Source organism: Ostrea edulis, chromosome 1 (genome assembly GCF_947568905.1).
Source record: "Ostrea edulis chromosome 1, xbOstEdul1.1, whole genome shotgun sequence".
Lineage (NCBI taxonomy): Eukaryota > Metazoa > Mollusca > Bivalvia > Ostreida > Ostreidae > Ostrea > Ostrea edulis.
The window spans coordinates 43,589,363-43,613,290 of record NC_079164.1 but is presented as its reverse complement, the minus strand read 5'-3'; the positions used below and the strand labels follow the sequence as shown (position 1 = coordinate 43,613,290).

Genomic DNA, 23,928 nt, shown 5'->3' with positions numbered 1-23,928 from the left:
CCTACCGACCAGTGGAAAACAGCATGCCCCCTATTTCTCAAAAGGGGGCATAAAAAGAACTGTGCCACAGTGATGAAACCTAGTTGATAATGGGAAAAAATGTTGTTTAGACACGATACTGATAGTTGGAAATTGGGCTAAAAGTTTGAGGGACTTTTGACTAGATCCATATTTATCTCTACCTACCAATATTCCCATTACACAAAAACACATTGTCCAGTTTCTTGCTTCTTTATTGAATTTGATCTGTAAAGTGACCAATTTAGATTAATTGAACAACAATTTGGCACTAGGATGCTAGAATAAAATCTTGAGAATAAAGTAAGATGGAAGTATTTGATGGTCCACAGTGTCGCAGAATTTCATAACATAAAAGAACATATCAAATACCCTAACTTCAAATTGATGGAAACAAAATAGGTGTTCATTACAGTAGTAGAATTCAATCTACAGTGCATATATTTATCAATGTGTTTTATCACATTTCTTTTTACTTCATGTAGACATGTTAAAATCACTGTCTGAGCTCAAATGAATTGCATTTAATACCATTTTTGATAAAAAATGATAAAATTCCACAACCATCATAATTCTTGAGGACAAAGGTTTAACAATTCATTTTTCTCATGCGGATAATCCTGGGGTTGATGCCTAGTTTGATTGATCTCATAGCCATGGCCCGGTTAAAATGTCGCTGGGTCTTCACTTCACCTGGATCTTCAAAACTAGCCTCTATAGAAGTGATGACGCCAAAAATAACCCCTAATACTAAAAACAAGATAATGAAAAGTGTATACTGTGTGACAGTCGGACTTGGAGTTCCTTCCATTTCTCTCAGATGTGCCTTAGCTGGCTGAAAACCTGGATTAAGGTCAAGAGCATGTGTAAAATGCAGTGCAGCCTCTTGGTAATGTCCATATGCTTTCAGTATCTCCCCCAATGTAAAATGCTGAAGCCAAGTATTCTGGGTAGAAGTCTGCATGACTAGTGAACGTCGTGTTAGAAATATTGCATCATCTAAATATTGGAGATTAAACAAGACTCGTGCCATATTGAGTAAGACTTCTGGATTATTTGGAGATATCGACAATGCTTTTCTAAAGCATTCGATGGAGTTCTGTGTATTTCCTTTTATTCTCCAAAAGTTTCCAATCTGGTTATAGACATGGGCTGAGTTTGGATCCTGAAAAGAAAGAAAACATTAGCCTCTTTAGCTGAAAACTTGAACATTTAATTCAATTTAATTAAAATCATATTTTCTTTGACTGTTACACTGGAGAAGAAAAATTATGATTGTAATTATACTGCATTTACTTCATTGATATGGTCCATGTAACATTACTTAGAGACAAGATCAAACCTTAGTAAAACCTTTTACTTTAGCTCATATTTTCTGTCAGTAATTAAGTTTAACTTACATCTTTTTTCATTTTTTTAAGCTTTTCTTCCAGTTCACTGATATCCACATGCGAATTCTTGCTGCCCTTTTTCTTGAAGATGAGTGCTACCTCTGGTTCAGGTATGTGGCCGTGTTCGTTTCTATTGGCTATTCCCCTCAAGTGGTCATATTGTGTATGGTTTGCTGACTTTCCACAACTCAGCACCTTTTTCTTTTTCTGATCATCTTCACTACAGAATCAACGTTTATAGCAAATTTAAATCTCATGGTTTAGTAATGTCAACATACAGCACATTCAACTACACTGTTGGAAAACTTCAAATCAAATATATATTATATCTCAATATTACAAATTATCATGGTTCCTGTTAGTTTCTTCCTAGTATATATTTTATACCCAACTATTTTTGCAAGGAGCACTGATAAATGTACATTATCGTTATTTCTTTTCTGTGACGTTATTTTCTCTTCAAATTTTTTACATGAGGTAACATACTCTGTTAAATTTTAAAAATCGCTAAAACCCATCAAAGATGCATATGGACGAGTTGCAGTTTGGAAAATTATGCATGCTTGCATTTACGAAGTAAAAACATGCACGTATTTAATATAGTTTATAAGTATGAAGCTTTGAATGACCACAATAGGTATTTAGTGTGATGACCTTGACCTTTGGACTTCAAAAGCAACATGAGTCTTGAATATCATCAGGATTTGAAGTCTGATAAACAATACATGCACAAGCAAGTACATGTATAAAAGTTAGAGGCAAGCTCAAATCTACAGTATATAGTGAAAAAGAGACCTTGACCTTTGGACTTCAAAATAAATATGAACCTTCCTCTTTTGGATGTGATCAAAATATGGAAGTCTAACAAAGATGTACCAAGTAGTATGAAAGTTAGAGACCAGACAAGCTCAAATCTATGGCATTTAGTGACAAAGTGACCTTGACCTTTTGACCTCAAAATAAATAAGAACCTTCCTCTTTTGGATGTGATCATGTTATGTAAGTTTCACAAAGATGTCCCTAGTAGTATGAAAGTTAGAGACCAGACAAGCTCAAATCTATGGCATTTAGTGACAAAGCAGGGTTTGACATTTACTTTTTTGAGCACTAGACAAGTCGGGCAAATTCAAATGATTTTTACTAGACCTGACATTACATCCACTCGCCCTGACCAATTTTCCAGAAAAAACCTGATAGTTTCTCCATATTTAAATACTTCATTTAAATGACAAACGTTAAGTTTGAACCAAAACATATTTAATTGTCTCCAAAATATCTTAAGTCTCGTCATTCAATTTGATTTTCAAACCCGTTTTCTGCTTCTTTAAATTCTACCCGGAACGGATATTCTTTAGTCTATTTAGTATAAAATGACCTCAACCGGCTTTTTATTTAATTTATATTTACTAAGCCCTGCTTTGTTTCTTCCTAACCTTTTCTTTTTTCTCCTGGGACGTCTTTCCTTGAGGACGAGAAGTCGTATTTAAATATAGAGACATTCCCGCACATATGTCAACACCAATAAATAGCTGTTTTGACTTAATTTATTAACTTCATAAAACACTTTATTATAGTCAATTCAAATAAACTATTTAAAATCAACATCGAGTAGATGTCGTAAAACATCACTACCGACCACAACTTATTTATTAGAACTAAAAATAGAGATTATTCCATCACACCGTTCAAGATTGCTTGCAAAATCTTTACAGTTATTCTTTTAGTTAAGAATAAAATATCTTACGGTTTAAAGTAAAGTTTCTTGTTCATTTTTTAACACGACCAGTCGGACCAGTAAATCGACATTTTACCCGACCGGATCCATCATTTAGTAAACTCAGTCGGTCGGACGTGCCTTAGTGTCAAACCTGGCAAAGTGACCTTGACCTCAAAATAAATAGGAACTTTCCTCTTTTGGATGTGATCATGTTATGCAAGTCTCACAAAGATGCACCAAAAAGTATGAAAGTTAAGAGACCGGACAAGCTAATTGAAGACGCCGCCTACCTGACTGGACATCCATCCTTCGCCAATTTAAAAGCCGAGATTTGCTACGCAACTCAGCTAATAAAACCGATAGCATGGGATTTAGATCATGAAAGGCATATTAAGTAGAACTACATTAGCCTGACGAGATATTCGCAGAAATTCCTTCGATAAAGTTGGTTTATACCCTGTGGATCAGTCTCGAAGCAGGTAGCCCCGTTTGTTTACATGATTTGTTGCACACCTTTACATATAATAGTATCTCACAAGTGGTCATCTCAAAAACTTACAGAAGGTAGAAACTGACTATTCAGAACAACTTATAAGGATGATCGGTGGGGAAATAACATATTTTGGATAAATTATTGGTTCTGTATAAATATAATTTCATTCTAGAAGGGGGGGGGGGGGTATGTATATACATGTAAGATCTATACAAGCTATCCACACTTCAGGTGCCTGTGATATTCAATACACATCAGGGTTTGACATTTACTTTTTTGAGCACTAGACAAGTCGGGCTACTTCAAATGATTTTTACTAGACCTGACTTTATATCCACTAGCCCTGACCAACTTTCCAGACAAAATCTGATAGTTTCTCCATATTTAAATACTTCATTTAAATGACAAACGTTAAGTTTGAACCAAAACGTATTTAATTGTCTCAAAAATATCTAAGTCTCGTCATTCAATTTGATTTTCAAACACGTTTTCTGTTTCTTTAAATTCTACCCGTCACGGATATTCTTTGGTCTATTTAGTATAAAATGACTTCAACCGGCTTTTTATTTAATTTATATTTCATAAGCCCTGCTTTGTTTCTTCCTAGCCTTTTCTTTTTTCTCCTGGGACGTCTTTCCTTGAGGACGAGAAGTCGTATTTAAATATAGAGACATTCCCGCACATATGTCAACACCGATAAATAGCTGTTTACGACATAATTTATTAACTTGATAAACACTTTATTATAGTCAATTCAAATAAACTGTTTAAAATTAACATCGAGTAGATGTCGTGAAACACCGACCGCAACATATTTATTAAAACTAAAAATAGAGATTATTCCATCACACGGTTCAAGATTGCTTGCAAAATCTTTACAGTTATTTTCTTTTAGTTAAGAATAAAATATCTTACGGTTTAAAGTAAAGTTTCTTGTTTATTTTTTTGACACGACCAGTCGGACTAGTAAATCGACATTTTACCCGACCGGACCTATCATTAAGTAGACTCGGTCAGTCGGACGTGCCTTAGTGTCAAACCCTGCACATTTACTTAAAGGTTTTTTACCACGATTTTTACTGCATGTAAATTTATATGAAAATGTGGTGTTTTAAATCGTGCTGGTATTATTTTTTCGAAATAAAGCGTGCTTTAGTGATTATCTTGTATCGAAAGTGCAAAAAGCTAGATATGCATATTCATTGCAGGAGTTATCTTTTCCTGTGCGTGATCGACGACAATGCAGACAGCTTGAATTATTTTCGTTTAAAAAACTCATTAAATTAAATATGAAAGAATCGGACTACGTTGGACTTGAATTACGAGATGTTTAACACCCTTTGTATAAGAAGATTCGATCTGTTTCTTGGAACTACGGTGATTTTGAGCTTTGTTTACAACCAATATCCTATTTTCGTGTCATTCCTTGTTAAATATTTATATATAGTTTGAGAACAAAATGGATAAGAAGCCCCTGTGTTCAGACTGAACATAATCAGAGACTGACTTTGAGAACTCTTAGGCCTATATAGCCTACCAGGTATATTGAGGCAATCATCAAAGTCGCCGCGGGTCTGGCAACCACAGTAAGTTCTGTGTAGCATACACGTTTTATATATATATATGCACGGTATTGCACTTTTGATTTCATATGCAATGATATATTGATTTACTGCCCCTCCGCCATGCTTGAAGTTTTGAGTATTGACACCATGTATGACTACCCCCCCCCCCCCCCAATTAAAATACAGTAAAAAAAATTGCAATGGACGACAGCCCCCCCCCCCCCCCCCCCCCGCCCCATTTTTTTTTTTTATAGTTGTGAGTATGATGAATTATAAGGTATAGGTTATGACTATTGGCCCCATGTATTAAATGACAAGTCCCCCCCTCTCTCCCTCTTATACACACTATAGGATTTGAGAAGTCGATAGATTTTCAGATTAGTAATTTTGAAATCCGGTAGCCCATCGGTAAATCGGCTGTTTCCTTCGACACATAGGTTACTGCATCAATTTAATTAAAAGTAGATCTTCTCTACCTTCTTCAGTGTAACGGTTAGAGAAGAACTGATTTTAATCAGATTGGCTAGCCTAATGCATGTTACACTCTACATGTACAGACCTACGCTTTAAATAGCGGTGGCAGATTTAAAGGGTGCACAGTCAGCCCCCCCCCCCCCTAAAATTTTCAAATTTAAGGTAAATTGCGGCATCTTGTTTCGGAAAATGTACTAAACGATAAAAGAAGCAATTTCTTCCACTCTCAGAGAAATAATGACAAAATCTTTTGATTTCTTGAATTACTTTATTGGGAGAACTTAATTTTTTCAAAAAAAAACCCTTAAAATTTGGGTCATTTTATTAATTTCACCTTATTAAAATGATAGAAAATAGTACAAATGACTAAATAGGAGAAATATTTCAAGCCCATTAAATCTGTATATAAAACCCAGGAGCTTCCGGAGGCTTTGCCCCCTGGTCCCCCACCAGGGCTTTGCCCTGGACCCACTGCCTCATGAAGTGGCACCCCCCCCCCGTAACCGCAATTCCTGGATCCCCCCTGAATAGTGCCTATAATATTATGATCTTCAAGGGAACACTAAATGTTTCCGAACAAAAAGTGTCTTTCTATGATAAGATATATATTTACCAAAACGTCCCACCCTTTCTGTGACATCTCCATTCAAGTCTGTCAATGTCGTTGTAATATTAATGTTTGCTGACGGAATTTCTCTTAGATTTGGCACAACGACAGGTTAAAACATGTATGGCTGAATCTTGAATACTAACGGGATGTCATCGAAATCGGAAGAATATCTATCCATTCGGTATAATTTATGATTTTCAATAGAATCTATTCACACACACATACATAGCAATTGACATGTATGACGTCATGATATATCATAGGGATTCCCTTAAACAGTTTCAGAGGGGTGCCCCGCCCTGCCGCCGCCCCTCTGCCCTTTCCCAAATTTGAAACAAAAAATCACCGCCCTTTTGCCATTGAAGACAACACAAAAATTCCCCCTTTTTGTACCCCAGTTACAAAAGTCTGTTTCTTTTGTGAAGTTCGTTTTAGATCATAATCATGCAGTATTTGACCAGGTAAATTGAACAGATCGTAATTGATCACTTGTGTCTAATCCGATAATTGGAAGCACGTGATAACGGTAAACATCCGTAGAAACTGTCTAAGTATGGTATCATTTTCAAAAAAAAGTTTATACTACTTCAATCTCGCGAAATTTGTTCCTCGGTATGATATTGTGACAAGTTTTTCAATTTGAAAAAAAAAAATGGTGACCATTTTCTTTTCATCACTATATATATGCATTTACTGTTTTGCTTTTACGGTGAACCACTTAGAATCGGTACACGATTGAAGTGAACCTAGCTAGCTAGATGCGCGGATTGGCACGCGCTCTTGTGTACCCCAAGAAGTGTGAAGGGGTTATTATGAGCAGTTTGAGAAAAGCCATTTGAAACCCATGTCATTTCGTGGCACACCATTCCTTCACTGCTTTTATCACAAGAGAGATGTCAGTTTTATTATCAATTTGTGTAGTAATTCCCTGGTCATTTTGCACACAAAAATATTTGGAAATTCATTTTTAAAACACGAACACGAAGTATTCATCTATGGAAATAACATTCTGAATAATATCTAGAAGATTGTTAAAATTCTTCTGATACGTCAAAAGTTGTTAGGTATCTATTATTAGCGATATGTAAATGAGATAAACAAGAGAGACAACTCAATTTCGCAGAGATCGTGTGACAAGACTATTTTACCGTATCAAAAATAAAATTTTAATATATACGGGTAAAATATAACTTAATCCATATCAATTAACCATGATTCCGGTGTCGATTGACTCTGTGCAATATTTCAAAACAAGGCATAGAAATTCCTGAAACATCGCGCAGCTTCAATTAAACTTTCAAATGACGTTTTTCAGTGTTGATCTTCCATACGAAAATTTTAAGTGATGGGGAATTGCATGTACTCGATCAACAGTTAACAAAAACAGGAGTTACAATATTTTCATCTATGAGTAACAAATAACTTAAGGTAAGGTTTGCGACATTTTGACATGTAGCAAACAAAGTCACGCTGCATATCAGTATGTTCAGTAGGAATTTATCTTTTGAAAATTGACTTTTTAAAAAAATCGCCCGCGTTGTTTTTTGACCAGTTGGGCTTAATTTTGTGATGTTTTACATTTACGTGATCTTTGTACAAACGGGAATATTAGTGTTATAAAAACTAATCGAGGCAAACTTATGGGGTAAAAAGCTGGTACAATTCTCAGAAAGAGTATTATCTATAAGATTATACTAGTTGGTAGAAATTTTTTATTTTACAACACAAAAAATAGCACTTTTTATATCTTTAATAAAATTTAAATTGGTTGCCATGGCAACAAAAAATGCATATTGAGCAGCTTTACAAGGTCTACGTAAGAAAAATTTCAACATAATATTTGGACCATAAACATTTAAAAAACCATATAAAATTACTACCCACGGGCTTTGTTTTCCTGGTAACAGATTAAAAAGAATTATTTGATTCATTGTTACTTTGTTTTATAATTGTACAATTTTTTGAAGAGTGCATTGAGCATTTTCGTGAACAAATACAATTCCAAATCACAAAACCTTGACTTGTGAGGATGTGGCGTTTAATGCCCCGAACCAAGCGAGGGTTCCCTTCTGCCCCTGTCTGAGGTACTAATTTTCCCTGCCCTTTTGAAGCTGCTGTGGGAATCACTATATCATGTGACTAGATTAAGATAGCTCATTAGTGACGATTTGTGAAGCGGAAGCTTTGAATATGTGCAGATAAAAGCATGTTTGTATCAATTATTGGGAGTAATGAAACAATATAACAGTAGAAACATGCTTTATTAAGGTTACTCCTTCTGATTTTAATTACTTTAAAAATCATGGTAAACACCCTTTAAGGGCTGTCCCGAGATTTACTTATAGGCATTACTCAGAATATCAGCCAAGCCGAATCACTGTTCACATCTAGATATCCCATGAGTGACGAGTATAAAGAGATGATGGGAATTTGACATTACTGCTTCATGTGAATGAATTAGTTAAAGGAATGTATAATTCTCAAAGGAATAAACTCATACTTATAGATTTTAGTTAGAATAAAGCACATTTCCGATGCAACGTGACAACGTACAAGATATTTCACTACATTCCACTGTGCAGTAGACGTAGCTTCTCCACATATTTCTCAGCATTTCATATGGTTAACATAGGCCTGATCATCAGCCTATTCATTTACATGCTTAAATTCCGAGAGAGAAAAAAAACCATACGTACACATTTGCGCAATCTTTATACCGATGTTTTCCACAATGCTCTGCCTTCTTTATTATACGCCATTCCCCGTTCTCCACTACCTTATTGGTAAGAATGTTCATCAAGTCGTCAGTTTCCACATCCGAGTGGTCACTACTTTGAATGACTTTTCCTTCGTCTGTGCTGAGCTTCCAGTGATTTGAGCCTGTGGAGCTTCTGGAATTTGAACTCACTATCTGCATGGACACTATATAAAGTGCCATGTATGAAACTCCTGGTAAATCGTAAGTCATTTTAAAAAATTTTGGCAGTCGATGTTGACCATTCACCTTCTGACAGTTGACATCGTGGGTTTTTTTCGTCAATATGGCGGTTTTTGGCAGCGCCACCTATGTTTTGTTGGGAATTTGCCAAGGGCAGTAAATCGTACTAATCCATGCAAAATTAGCAATATACATGTTAAAAATAAAGTTAATTATGAAAGAAATAGATCGATATAGGCATATTTACTATCACTGTGTGAATTCTGCTCATTTTTTTTTTATTGAATCCATTGCTTGTCATTTGCATCATGACAGTTTAATTATTTTATGTGTTTAAAGTTTGTCCTTCTTGGTCCATTTCCCTTTAGGCCTCGTACCATTCGTTCAAATGTGGAAATTATTGCTAAATATGGAGGAAAGTCAATTATAGATGTAGACGATTTCTAGCTGTTACATTTAAAGTTTAATAAATAAATAAATGTTTATTCGGTATATAAATACATACAAACATATATATATATATATATATATATATATATATATATATACACACACACACACACACACACACCAAGGATAATTATTAACCCATGAAAGCTCGAAAGCTTCATTCCAATGGGGTCTGTTGATGCATGGATGTATGCACTAGGGGGTCATTTATGTGGGAGGAAACCGGAGTACCCGGAAGAAACCCACGTGTCCAAGCAGGCAACCGCCATACGGGGATCGAACTTGGGTCGCAGCGGTGAGAAGCGAGTGCTACCCGGACACCCATTTAGTTACTTGAAAGTATATATATTTTATATTTTAAAAAAATACAGAAAAATATAAAATTTCTTCCATTTAACAAATCTATATCATAAACCAAAGAAAGTCTTTGGGTCAGATCATGAGTCATACCACCTCAAGGTGACCTTGCCAAAACCAACCTATGTGCCTAGTATGGAGTCCTTTTGTCCCTCCGTTACTCGAGCAAAAAGTTAAGGCCCAGAAAATGATAGTGGACGCAGACTGATACAAATGGGCATAACGATTCCTACTGTATATATATGCCCAAACTTTGTCTAATAATTATAAGGTGCTCAAACAGTACTTGAGTTATTGCAAAGAAAATAGAGATGTTGATGTCCATGCAGACACCAGCAGATATGTTATTCTCAATATATCATAACCCAAGTTCGACTTTTAATAACCCAGCTAAAAATTAATCATAGCCATGCTGTAAATCATTTTCTGACTTTTTGGTAACAGCTGGATGACATTGCTGTATAGCTATAATGGTGGAACATCATTTCAAACATAATTCATCATTCAGTATGACAAATTTATAGCTAAACAAATACTAGGTGGACTTTATAAACTCATTGTTGTCCCTGATTGCTCATTGCATCACACAATACCAGCATGTTACTGCCACCATGTTCCTAGGTGCATTCTTAGTTATGAAACGCCATCATGAAGTGGTTCTGCTTTGATATGAAAAAAAAAAAATAAATATATCAAAACAGTTCTTCTTCTAATCCAGTTTAAAACTATTTTTGAAAGACAAATGGAAAGTTCTATACCAAACCAAAACGAAAACTGTACAGCAACTGATTTTGTTAAAAAGAAATGTCTTCCCGGCTCCCCAAATGACACAAACCCTTCAACTTTAATATACAGCAGGGCATATACTCTGTGCGCTGAAGAAAAAGATGGAGAAAAGATTTAACATTGATGTGACCTATGTCATTGTTGTATATATGATACAATAATAATGACTGTTATGCTCAAGTATCAGTAGGAAAGTGAACATACCTTAGATTGTATTTAAAAAAGCTACAAAAGCATTAAATTCCTCTTTGATCCACTGTAATTTGTAGGAAAATATTAGATCCCTGGGTCAGAATAATGTGAACATCATTAAATGATAATGAAGCATTGTATAGAATTTCAAGGCTATCCAATAAGCCACATTGTAAAAGTATTCACTATAACTTTTCGGAAAGAGAGAACCCAGATACAAGGTACCTGAGAAGAGACCACCGACCTTTCGAAAGTAAACTGGGAAACTTTCTCACCGGCGCGAGTGGGATTTGAACCTGCGTCAACCATTGGTGAGAAGCTGTGTGATATTGAGCGCGATGCTCTAACCACTCTGCCATGGAGGCCCCCTAGTTTGTGAGGAAAAATCACTATATGGTTCACATTCCAAGTTTTTATGAAATAAAAAAACACTATCTTTTTTCAAAGAGCTTCAAAATTTATTGGTATACCATATACATCAGTATGCACGAATTAGCTAATTATACGTGTTTAGGTGTACAAAAATTTCCACCACTGAGCAGCTGGCTCACTTATTGTATTTAAACAACTGTTCATAACACAATTATAAGTGATGACCTTCCACTGTACGTACTTCTCCAGCAAAGTTTGGGATAATAATAAATCATCTAATGAAATACAAGATATCAATGCTATTTATTCCTCATCAGCTTCTAATTTAATATTGTTTCCAAACTTTGCATACAGTTTGACTTTAAGATCTTGCAGCAGAGTCTGTATAGATTCACACTTTTGTTCTAGGACCTTGATCTCTCCCTGTGTGTTCTCCTTTGCCTTTTCCAACATCTCATTGGCACTCTCCACCTCCAGACTGACAAACACTTCTCCTATCTGGTATGTATTTCTTGAGTCAAGGAACATTCATGCATCACTATTAGATTTACTACATAAAAGACCAATAATATACATTTCTATATTGCAGCATATGAAATTCCAATTAGTACCCATTTCTATTGCTGCTGATTTGCAAATGCTGTGCAATGTTTGATTCATGTTACACATAAATATAACATCAAATGTACATCCTTCTGGTATTTAAAGGGACTGGTTCACGTTTTTCGTAAGAAATGTATTTCATTTTTGATGTTAAAAATTAAAAATATAACTAATTTAAAGTTGACAACCAAACTTTGGACCGTCTTAATGCAAGGATAAAAGGAATATTTTAGCTTTGATTCTGTTATGTAAACAAAGACTCGAGTCTTTTTATGTAAACAAACAAACCATTTTGTAATTTAAAGCATCTTCATTTTGTACAATTACAAATTTTAACTTTTAAATGACACATTTGACCTAAAGTATACTTGAAATGGGATAAAAAAAAATAAACTTGAATCAATATCCATTTATTTTAAAACTTCAAAAACAATAACACACCTCAATCTTTGTTTTCAAAACAAATGATAAACTCTCTATAATGAGCTTCTGTCATGATGAATAACCTTAATTTTATTGTAAAACCTTCTAAACATATTAGACGGTAGATTTTGATCATTTAAAGTGAAAAACAAAATTTTGGGTAAAATCGTGAATCAGTCCCTTTAAGACAAAAATTACTTATCTGGTACATTAATGTTTCCTGTAGGGAAATAAAAGACATCTGATCTTAGGTCTGCCTTACTCAATGAAAGTATTCAGTAGTTTTTTTATCTACTTATCAATGTTTATTTTTTCCTTTTTTTTTTATACATCAAGTACATTATCACTGTGTATTTCACACGTTTTACTAAAAAAGGAAGAAAATACAAGAAACAGTTTGATGATATAAACTGATAATAAAGAAACCAATTTGATTATATAAATAGAATTTGTATATCATAGTACGTGTTTTGTTTGAAATGATAACCATGTGGAAGATTTTTGTTTAAATTTAAGTTCATTGAATCTTTAACATTTGCCTTCTTGTTTATGTTAAAAATCACACTTACAAACTGCCAATGTTATAAAATCAATTAGATGTGATCATAGCGGATATTCAAACAGATTTTTATCTTTGAACAAGAGTAATGCGAACGATACAACCTACGCCCGTTAGACCTTCTGTGCAATATCTGTATCCAGGATGAGAAAAAGTCCAGAAAACTATTTGACCTACTTTTAGCCCAAAATTAGGTAACAATCAAGTTGAAATGTGAACTGATTATATATTTCTCTGAGAGGGAAATTGTGACAAAATTTCAGGGCAATACCTGTGTTCATAACAAAAACAAGGTTTTTCTATTAAGTGATACATGTACAATGAATTTGATCTTGAGAAACAATAGGCATTATCTGCTTGGCATAAAGTGTATGTGTTAGTGTTGTACTGATAATCAGAAAATATCGATTGATAAAAAACCTACCGATTTTGATGACTGATTTTTTTTTTCATTTGATGTATATATACACATCTTATAGAATGCTGTCTGGAATTAGCTTGTTTCCACTTCTACAAAACACAAAGATTACTATATGTACCATGTTTGACAGTCCTAGCCCCAACAGTTTGGTTTGCATCCTGCCTACAAGGTTTTCCCGAATAAGCGATACTACGACCTTGACCTTTGAGAACAAAATGCGTCCTCCAATTGACATGAAGAGTATGTGTATCAAGTTTGACAGTCCTAGCTCCAATAGTTTGATCTGTATTCTGCCTAAAAGGTTTTCCTATTAACTGATACTACGACTTTTGACCTTGAAAAACAATAGGCATTTTCCTCTCATCATGGTGATCAAATGTACCAAGTTATAAGATTCTGAAGCTTACAGTTCAGCATGTATCCTACGTACAAGGTTTTCCTACTAAGTGATACAACCTTAATGACCTTTGAGCTCAGAAACAATAGGCATCATTCTCTTTTATCATGGTGATTAAAAGTACCACATTGTAAGAACCTGGAGCTTATGGTTTGGCGTATATCCTGCCTATAAAGTTTTCATATTTTAGTGATACTACAACTTCGACCTTTGGCCTTAAAGAAAAAAAGGTGTCCTCCACTTGGCATGAGGAATATGTGTACCAAGGTTGATGGTCCTAGCCCCAATAGTTCAGTCTCTATCCTGCCTACAAGGATTTCCTTTTATGTGAAACTATGACCTTGAGAAAAAATAGGCATCTTCCTTTCATCATGGTGGTCAAATGTACCAAGTTGTAAGATCCTGGAGCTTATGGTTTAGTCTGTATCCTGTCTACAATTTTTTTCCCCTACTAAGTGATACTACAACCTCAACCTTTGGCCTTGAGAAACATTATACATCTTCCTCTCATCATGGTGATCAAATGTATTAAGTTGTAAGATCCTGGAGCTTACAGTTCATTTTGTATTTTGCCTACAAAGTCTGGACAGACGGACGGACGGCGTCATACCATAATACATCCCGCCTTTGACATATGTAAAACAATATAAATTTCATAAAACTCTCTCTTCATTCATTTTGGATATACCAACTGCAACAATCAATTTTTTGAAATTTAAATTTTATCCAAACTTTGAAAATTTCTCATCAATAATATGTAAAAAAACAAACATTGATATAGATGTGATTATGATACAAATTCAAACAATTTTATCAACTTTTCTGTTCAGTCTTAAATCAACTCATGAAAATGCTGTTCAAACTCCCAAGCATACTCAAAACATCTTGAGCATGTACTTCAGAATAATTTTGTAAACGTTTCATACCCTTAACTTTTGAGTATGGTAATTTGAGTTAAGTTTTATAACCTCTAGGCCTGGATACTTGGGTGTGTGAATGACAGCCTACTAATCACACAATACTACATACAATAAATTGCAAGTAAATATATAAAATGACAGCTTTCACCGATGTTTGTGACTACTGTGCCCTAGTACAATTATATTTGCATTTTAGAATACTTTTTTCAACAAGAGGCCCACAGGCCTTATCGGTCACCTGAGTACTGAGCGCATATACTGATGAAAGGTTTTACATAATATAATATGTGTATTAACATTAAGGCTGCATGATTTGATGTTCATGTATTATTTTTGTACATAATTACTTTCAAGCTGATTAATTAGTGTTAAAAACTATTAACTTTTCCTTAATTACATGCTTGAAAACATCTGCACGTAAAAGAAAACACAGAGAAGATTATTTAGAAAGTAAATATAGTGTTGTACACATAAAATCATCCTGAACACCTCGGCCCTTTCACCGAAATCACAGTGTTTTTCGGTGAAAGGCTCGAGGTGTTCCGGACGACACATAAATTATACAGTTAGGTGTCTATAAATAGCCCCACACACGTCAGGGGAATTCCAACATAATGTATTAACTCAGATGCAACTGTCTAATTTTAAGGCTGAAAGAGCGTAAAACAATGAGTTACTAAGAGGTACATATGTGCATGTATTTGATATTTTATGTCTATTAAACTTATTGCATGGTACTGTTGTAACAAAATACAAAGCTTTACACAGATAAGACCACCAATGATCTGAAAGTTTGAACTGGTCCCGTGACTATCACTCGAAATGGCAGAGTGATGCGGTTGTTTGTAAACACCGATTTAAAATCAAATAATTTTGGTTAAAACAGGTGAAACAAGCATTCTGAGAGTATTGCATGGCAATACATAGTCCCCTACTGGTTGCAAAAATCACTGTACCACAACCATATTCAAAGTTCATTATGTAGGTTATGGTAAAAGGGAAAATTGGGGAACCAGGATAGGAATGGTTGGAAATCAACTACTATTCGAGTAGAGACTAGACCAAGAAAAAAGACAAATTTATAATTAGGTTTAGGTCTTTAACCAAGTCAATAAACTGTGACATGTAGATGATCATACTATGCTAGAAGTTTTAATGAGTGTAGTATTCTTAATTCTTATCTACAGAGATAAGAAACTTGGATGTAAACTAACAATTCATGCTATTTTTCCACGTCCAAGGGCCATAACTTAATGGAAAATCAACGGACCAAGATGAAATTCAAACTTGATCTGTAACTTGTTATGACAAAGCAATGTACCTAATATCAAATGAATATCTGCAAGCACAACCAAAAAAGTTCGGAAAACTGATAATTCATGCTATTTTCCTAAGTTCAAGGGCCATAACTAAGTGAAAAATCAACGGACCGAGACGAAATTCAAACTTGATCTGTAACTTGTTATGACAAAGCCACATACCAAATATAAAATATATATCTGCAAGAACAGAGAAAAAAAGTGCAGAAAACTGGACTGACAGACAGACGGACGGAGCACAAAACTAAAGTCCCCTCGACTTCGTCGGTAGGGGACTAATAATGTATGACATGTCATACAGCCTCATAACTACATATGTGTGATGATTTAATAGTGTTTTTACAAGATGGAAAAAAAATTGTCGTAATTCAGATCATACAACTTTAAAAGATTAGACTAATCTTGACCCATCCTAAAGTCAAAACCCTGGGTTGAGAAATACACCATTTTTTGTACATCCTTTTCTGCTATTCCTAAGTATGCGTTTAGATTTTATACAGTATCATCAAACTTAAACAATGTAAGTCCTTAAAATCATTAATATAATTTTTACTCCACCTTGAAACCAAACCCTTACCCCTAAGATCAAGCAATTTACAATTTTGGTAAAGGACTACCTACAGTACTCCTTCTAAATATCCAAATTGTTTCAATTTAGTATCAATAGCACTAAAGAAGATGTTATTTAAGTGTTTTACACCTAAACACTATATACTAAGTTTGGCCCTGCCCTGGGGTCAAAACCCCTACCGCAGGGATCATGAAATTTACAATTTTGGTAGAGGACTTCCTGCTCTACATCACTATGCATTCAGTTTTTCTTACACATGTGTGATTTTGTAGAAGAAGATTTTTGAAAATTGCTCAATTCTGGGCAGTTTTTGTCCCATCTCCCTAGGGCCCCAGGGGTGCTAGAATTTACAAATTATGTCGCCCTTGTTCCAAGAATGCTTCATACCAAATTTGCCAAAAATTGAAATAGTAGTTATCAAGAAGTTAAAAATGTTCAATTGTTCATTGACGACAACCAATTGCAATAGGTCACCTGAGTTTACTCATTAAACATAGTGGGTTTTTTTCAATAAAAAATTATCTACACACTGTAATTAATTTTTCAAATGTAAATGTTAAAGGATAATTTTAATCTGTGAAAAATTCTTCAAATATAACTCCCCACAAGGCTAATATATTGATCTCATCATTATTAAAATCATCTTAATAGTCAAAGGATATGGGACTATTGCATCATCTACCATCAACATTTCATCACCAGCATCCTCCAAGTTTTGCAGCTCTTTCTGAAAAAATACAAAATTATACATTTTGTTACAAGTTTCTTATTCCATATAGCATTCATTATTTATTCACTATATATTTGTATGATGAATGTATTTTCAACAGCTTAGAATGTATGCCAGTTAAAATCTACTTGTTTGGAAGTTTAAATAAATAGAATCAACTCTTTCTCCCCACCTTTTTATTGTCCAGCTCATCCTTGAGGTCCTGAAGTTTAGCATTGTTCCGGGCAAACTTGTTTATTTTCTGTTGGTCATCATAGGTCACCTGGGTGTCTGGGTCCTACAACAGGAGGTGTTATATGGAGTTACACAGTGTGCGAAACTAACTTTTCAATCCTGTAGACATTCAGTCCACAATCATTTTATTTCCTATAGACCACACCAAATTTCTATAGACCGAAATAAAAACATTAAAATTAGCACATGAAAACTAACTGCTGAAGATGCAACTTGTGAGACATACTGAAAACCTTGCAAATATTACAAACATTGATTCCTCAGCTGTTCTAATAGAACAGTTAAAGCTTCAGAAAGTTTGCATTTAGTATAGTGGGTCCCCCATCTCCTTACAAAAGAGGTCCTGTGGGGATCCCGGTTAAATAGGTCCTCAGTATTCCTTGCTGGTTGTAAAAGATGACTAAATAGGATAGTCCTTTGGATGAGACCTCAAAAACTGAGGTCCTATGTCACGATAAAGATCTCTCCCTGTTCAAAGGTCATACGCACTGATACTAGCATAGGCCTTAATTTTGCACCCCTTCACCAGCAAAGGTGATGTTTCCATATCAGTGAAAGATTCTTGAGCGGGATGTAACATGTTATCGCAATTCACCTTTGAATTAGAACGCTTTACCCGATATAGTATTGCGTTGTGTGACGACACAATTGAATGAGACGATTGAACAATTTGAATGACATGTTTGATGTAATACAACAAGAGTTTTCATTGGCCGATTACAGCCCGACCACTTTCTCAAGCTGATTCAGTGTAGCTGGAGAACTGTACATAGCTCTCTGAAAAGATCCATTTCTTATAAAAATCTTCGATTTACGGGTCACAAAAAGCTGCGGATGGTTGAGGCCTGATATCGATGTATTCTTGTGTTGCTGTCTCATAAACTCAATATAAAAAAATCTTAACATATTTTCCTACTATATAGATCTACTTGTGTCCAAACATACCTTCAAATATTCATTAAATCCACACACGACCCGAAAACTCACAGCTTCAAATGATTTCGTTTGTTGATGTAGCCATGTTAGGTAGCCAGTCAATTCGAACTCTTGCTATTGATATCTATTCATAAAATCGGTTGTAAGTTATGTATTCGCTCTTCATTTATTATCAACACGAATAATTAATAGAAATTAAAACATTTTTGTACCAGTCTTTGTAAATGTAAAATAAGCTCTTGATTAACGAAAATGCTACATAAGTCCATTAGATGGAGACCGGCCAGCGCGGCCGCTCTTGACTAATGAAAGTCACATTGCCGTGAGTTTAGCTATTTGAATAATTATCATTTAATAGGACTGGGGTGGTATATTATTTAAACTATTTAGCTAAAATATTTGTGGGGTATTAGTACACATCTAGACGCTATTGTGCCAGTATGGAAATGAACAGGGATTCGAATTGACTGGCTACCTAACATGGCTACGTCTACGAACGAAATCATCAAAAGCTGTGATCGAGTTTTTGGGTCGTATGGGGCTTTAATAAATATTTGAAGGTATGTTTGGACACAAGTATAGTAGGAAAATATGTTAGGAATTTTTTTTATATTAAATTTATGAGACAACAACACAAGAATACAACTTTTTCTCTTTCTTCCTTTGAAGTATTTTTCCATCTAGCGTCTGGCCGTCATATTTTCAAATGCTGACTACTCCCGTATAAGGGAATTTGGGCGGACTTATACATATGGACCAATGAGAGTTTCTGTTGCATTTCGCAATTATATTACAAACAGATTCAATTGTGTCGTCACACAACGCAATACTATATCGGCCAAAGCGTTCTAATTCAAAGGTAAATTGCGATAAACAATATACAACCAACCTTACAGAGAGCAAAAATGTGTCTTTATAGAAATGGCCACCCAGTTCCTTAGCAATTACAAAGACTGTGATTAGTGGCAATTAAATGAGATCATTACTTGTAACAAAACTTGGATTTATCTTTTTTAACTTCATACTAATCACAACAAGGTTTGGATAGGCAAAACAGAGAAAGGGCACACGAAGATCTAAGCGAAAGTACAACATTGAGTTAATTTTGTTCCATTAACCACTCTTTTTTTTAAATGGAATACTGATGCGAATGATTCGTCATTATTAGATTATTTTATTATAAAAAGGGGTGGGCGGAAACAAATCCATGTATCATACATTCTATGAGTGCATTTGAGATTGCTCCGTTCTTAGAGTTGCAAATGAAAAGAACGTGTTCTTCGACCACACTACCTGTAGGTGGTGCAAGTTCCTGCACGTCGAACCTGTTCTCATGATGCGTAATCGGTTTAGGAATTTGTACTCATGTGAAGAACAGCGATCTCAAATGCGCTTTATATGACTTGGTCAGATTTCCTATAGACAGGTCAGTATATCACCAATTAGATTCAGCAGGGTTTTTTTCTACCCACTGGTATCAATTGGGGAAAATAGCATCAAAATCGAACAAATTGGGAATTTTCTACCAATGTATCGGCAAATGATTTCAACTAAGAGAAAAGGGGAAAAAAAAAGAACAAAATAAGAAGTATTCATCTCTTTACAAACATTTCTACAGTAATATTTGCTGTTGTGAGACATAAGGAATCGTCGTAGTAGGCTCATTTCAGAATCATCGTAGCTCTACAACATGTGCACTGCCATGATCTGTATTTTTGATTAATACCGAAAGTGAACATTTTAGTTAACTCATACAACGTTTCAGACAAAGTAAATTATGATGTCAGCAGTCTATTTTTCGGCAAGTAAATTGGGAATTTTTAGTCTCAAATTGGGAAAATTCAATGGTTTTTGGCATTGGGAATGGTACCGTTTATCGGTACCGGTTATATAAGGAAAAAAAACCCACTGAGATTGATATAGACCAATGAGATTTTCTATAGACATTGTCCATTGATCCACCATTAATTTTGCACTGTTACCAGTCAGGGGCATAATGCAAACATGTCATTTGAAAAAATATATAAATAAGTTATTTTACATAAACATTTACAATTTTTAAAAATAACGCATTATCGTTATTCTTTTCAACTGATGTAGTCATTGATTTTGACTGAAATTTTGGTTTTTTTTGTATTTCCCACCGATACATATTGCATTCTGGGATTCCAGGATGGGAAAGAAGATGTAGTGCACAGACTCCGATCGACAATTGTTAATGGCATCATGTAACAGATGGAGCTTAGTAGAATTTTACATGTTATCATGAACTGTTATTTACATTTTGGGGTAAAATTTTACCTAGTTCCGAATTAAGCAAGGTTATGAATAAAAGAAACGCGTTTTTGTCTTGGTGCATGAGCAAATATCTGTGGTGCACATGGCATATTGTGAAAGGAGTTGACATAGAATAATACGTAGACTAAAAATAACCTGTTTAAGAAGTTCCGAACAGTATTTGATGTAGGACAGGAGCAAAGAGAGGTATCTCATTGTGAAAAAAGATAAGTTACATACGTTATTTTTCTAATAACGTGTTTGCATTATACCCCTGACTGGTTACAAAGTGGTCACATTAGCTACCCAAAACCAATATTGTTGGCAAGATGATATAGTACAGTACCCACAACGTTATTCTTGACATTCCTATCGTGTTCTATCGTGCGTGTATCCATCGTATCGTGTTTTGCGTTTATCAGGTTTTCCGTTTTCTATCGTGTTTTGCGTTTATCAGGTCTATCGTGCATCATGTTTTGAGTGTATCAGGTTTTCCGTTTATTGTGAAAATCGTTTATCGTGTAGCTTCGGAAACTATCGGGATTGTATATCAAATCTAATGAAAAAGTACGATACTTTTCGAAAGCTTTATTCGTTTTGTTAAAGAAGCTATTTTTAGGAATCGAGAAAAGACAATATATTTGAAGGAGAACATAAAGCTGTCGATTTTAAGGCAGAAGAAGAGCTATTTATCTGTCCAGAGAGGGTGAAAATTTATCACAATTTCATTCCAAGTAATATGAAAAGTAGGTAGTGGTTTGCCGAGCAAACCGGGGACAGTAAATCTTAAAGCTCCTTCATGTACAGTTCATAAACATTTGCTAATCTAGAAAAAATTATTTGTAATTAACACTAACAGAGAAATAGGAAGTTCCGATTTGAAAGGAAAAATCAGTAAAGTACGTTGTTTATTACATATATTTTAATAAAGGCTCGTTTTCTTCCGATTTTTTTCCACCTGTGTTCTATTTATATACCCACCATTGAACTTGTGCGCGTCACCCGTGTTTTGACTGCAAACATTTTCAGGGACATTGTATTTGACACAATTAGAAGATTAAGATTTAAAAGGGTGCAAGGGTAGATACTGGAAATTAATACCGGGTTTGATGATTATTTGTAATTTTTTTAACATACTAAACACAATTTTTTAAGCGTTTCAAAATTGTGAATTTAAAAAAGCTGTGTTTTATTCATTTTTTTCATAGTTTATTTATTTTTGTTATTAAGATATCAATTCAAATACATATGTTCCAATTACTTATGAATATCAATCATCACTCATCATGTAGAAATATCTAACGTATGAATATTTGGTGTAATGCAGTGGATCTTTTTTAAAGCGGTCAAGATGAAAATAATTGTAATTGTTGAATGACTGGTGAACTTAGAGCTTGATGCAAAATAACCCCCTCCTCGCTACACATAAAATATTCCTTGGTTTATTTCACATTCAAGATAATAGACATTATAATTAGAGAGCTACTGAAGCATGATATCACATCATTATATTACATTTCATTAATTCACTGTATAATTCATAAATTAAACATTATATAATTTTAGAATCATTGGCTGGGAAAATTCAAATAGATATCAAATAATGAATTAAATATCGTATACAGATTAGTTTTCTGATTTTAGCTGTGATGGCGTAAAAAATTGAAATAAAAATATTTTTTTTAAAAGTACGACCGTGCATTAAGAAATTATACGTTTTAGGTGTTAATGAATATTGAAATCCTTCAGTATTATTACCAACATAATGTAATTATGTTGTCGGTATCAAAATTTTGTTCTGTCTAATTTGATTCTAAATTTAAAACATTTCTATCAGGTTTTCAGTTTATCGTGAAGATCTTTTATTGTGTTTTGCGTTTATCAGGTCTATCATGAAGATCGTTTATCAGGTTTATCGTGTATCCTATCGTATCGTGCGTTTATCCTATCGTATCGTGCGTGTATCCTATCCTATCATGCATGTATCATGTTCTATCGTTTATCATGTCAAGAATAACGTTGCGGGTACTGTAACTAGTGTATGAGGACACATTTTGTAGATGCACAGATTTAGAAAAATTATAACTTTTTAAATTACATGTACTAAAAATTTACTAGAAGGCGAAGTCCTCTCACGGCCCGAAGGGCTGTGAGAGCGGAGCTCTCCCTATAGATAACACGTCTATACATGTTTAAAGGGAAAAGATAGAAAACTGATAAAAAATACATATTGAATCTCGTGTACCCAAGTTCACGTCGTTCTGAGATGTTACATAAAATCCGTAAAAGCATGTAAATCTTATTTTCTAAATCATATATAATCACTCCTCGATTAACGCGATTGTCCCATGTACTATCTTTGTAAAGTTGCTAAACACAGGTGCTGAATACATCAATTGCGTTATGTTTCCCACATTCAATGAATAGGCGGATCAAATGTCTATTGTAGTTAGGGGGTCCGAGGATGCTTTGATAGAGCGTTATAGGTGCTAACTTCGGGTTGTTTTTTGTCCTGTTATGGATATAGATACTAATGCCAATACTTTTTGCTTCACCCTAAAAAACGGTCACCCCGTAAGACATATTAGTTTTCTTACATTCAATGATTCATAATCTGTGTCAAAAAAGTTATTAGAATCTAATTTTAACAGAATTTGGTAAGGTTAGACTGTTCTTTCATAGGGTGTCAATCAAATCAATAGCCAAGCTTAAACAAGCCGAGAACTAGTGTATCGCCATGGCCCCATCAAGCAACCCAGATGTCTCTATGTATAAAACCACGTTTGTTCAAACAGGCCTGTTCTAGGCACAGTCACTGGCCGTCATTTATAATCATCATTAAAACTGCTGCATTAACACTATCTTCTGGTCCACAACCACAATTAGTGATTTACTTACGGAGTCTTTCATTGAGGCCATTACTTCTTTTCTATCAATGCAAAATGTGGTTGAGATTAAATCGTAATTTTGAAACCAAACCGGTATTTGTTGTGTCTTGGTTAATTCAAACGTGAAATATTTAAAGAAGTTATCTAGTACTGATGATTCTTTAGTTAATTTTACACCTAAATTTTGCATATATTTTTATTTCATTTTATTCAGCAGTTATAATATAAGATAAGGTAATACAAGATTGTCTTTAACACAAGATTTGTCTTTAGAAAACACGACATAC

General features: G+C 34.4%; 2 protein-coding genes across 2 annotated transcripts; both read right to left on the bottom strand.

Annotated features, from left to right (window-relative positions):
• Positions 1–215: 215 nt before the first annotated feature.
• On the bottom strand, positions 216–9,350 carry LOC125652865 (tetratricopeptide repeat protein 17-like). Its single transcript, XM_048882311.2, has 3 exons — positions 8,965–9,350; positions 1,419–1,629; positions 216–1,183 (listed from the first exon to the last, which is right to left on the bottom strand). The coding sequence occupies exons 1-3, from the start codon at positions 9,234–9,236 to the stop codon at positions 608–610; spliced, it is 1,059 nt and encodes a 352-aa protein (XP_048738268.1). The 5' UTR covers positions 9,237–9,350; the 3' UTR covers positions 216–607.
• A 2,077-nt stretch (positions 9,351–11,427) lies between these two features.
• On the bottom strand, positions 11,428–23,755 carry LOC125652874 (prefoldin subunit 4-like). Its single transcript, XM_056149963.1, has 4 exons — positions 23,652–23,755; positions 17,479–17,583; positions 17,240–17,303; positions 11,428–11,869 (listed from the first exon to the last, which is right to left on the bottom strand). The coding sequence occupies exons 1-4, from the start codon at positions 23,670–23,672 to the stop codon at positions 11,667–11,669; spliced, it is 393 nt and encodes a 130-aa protein (XP_056005938.1). The 5' UTR covers positions 23,673–23,755; the 3' UTR covers positions 11,428–11,666.
• Positions 23,756–23,928: the final 173 nt, after the last annotated feature.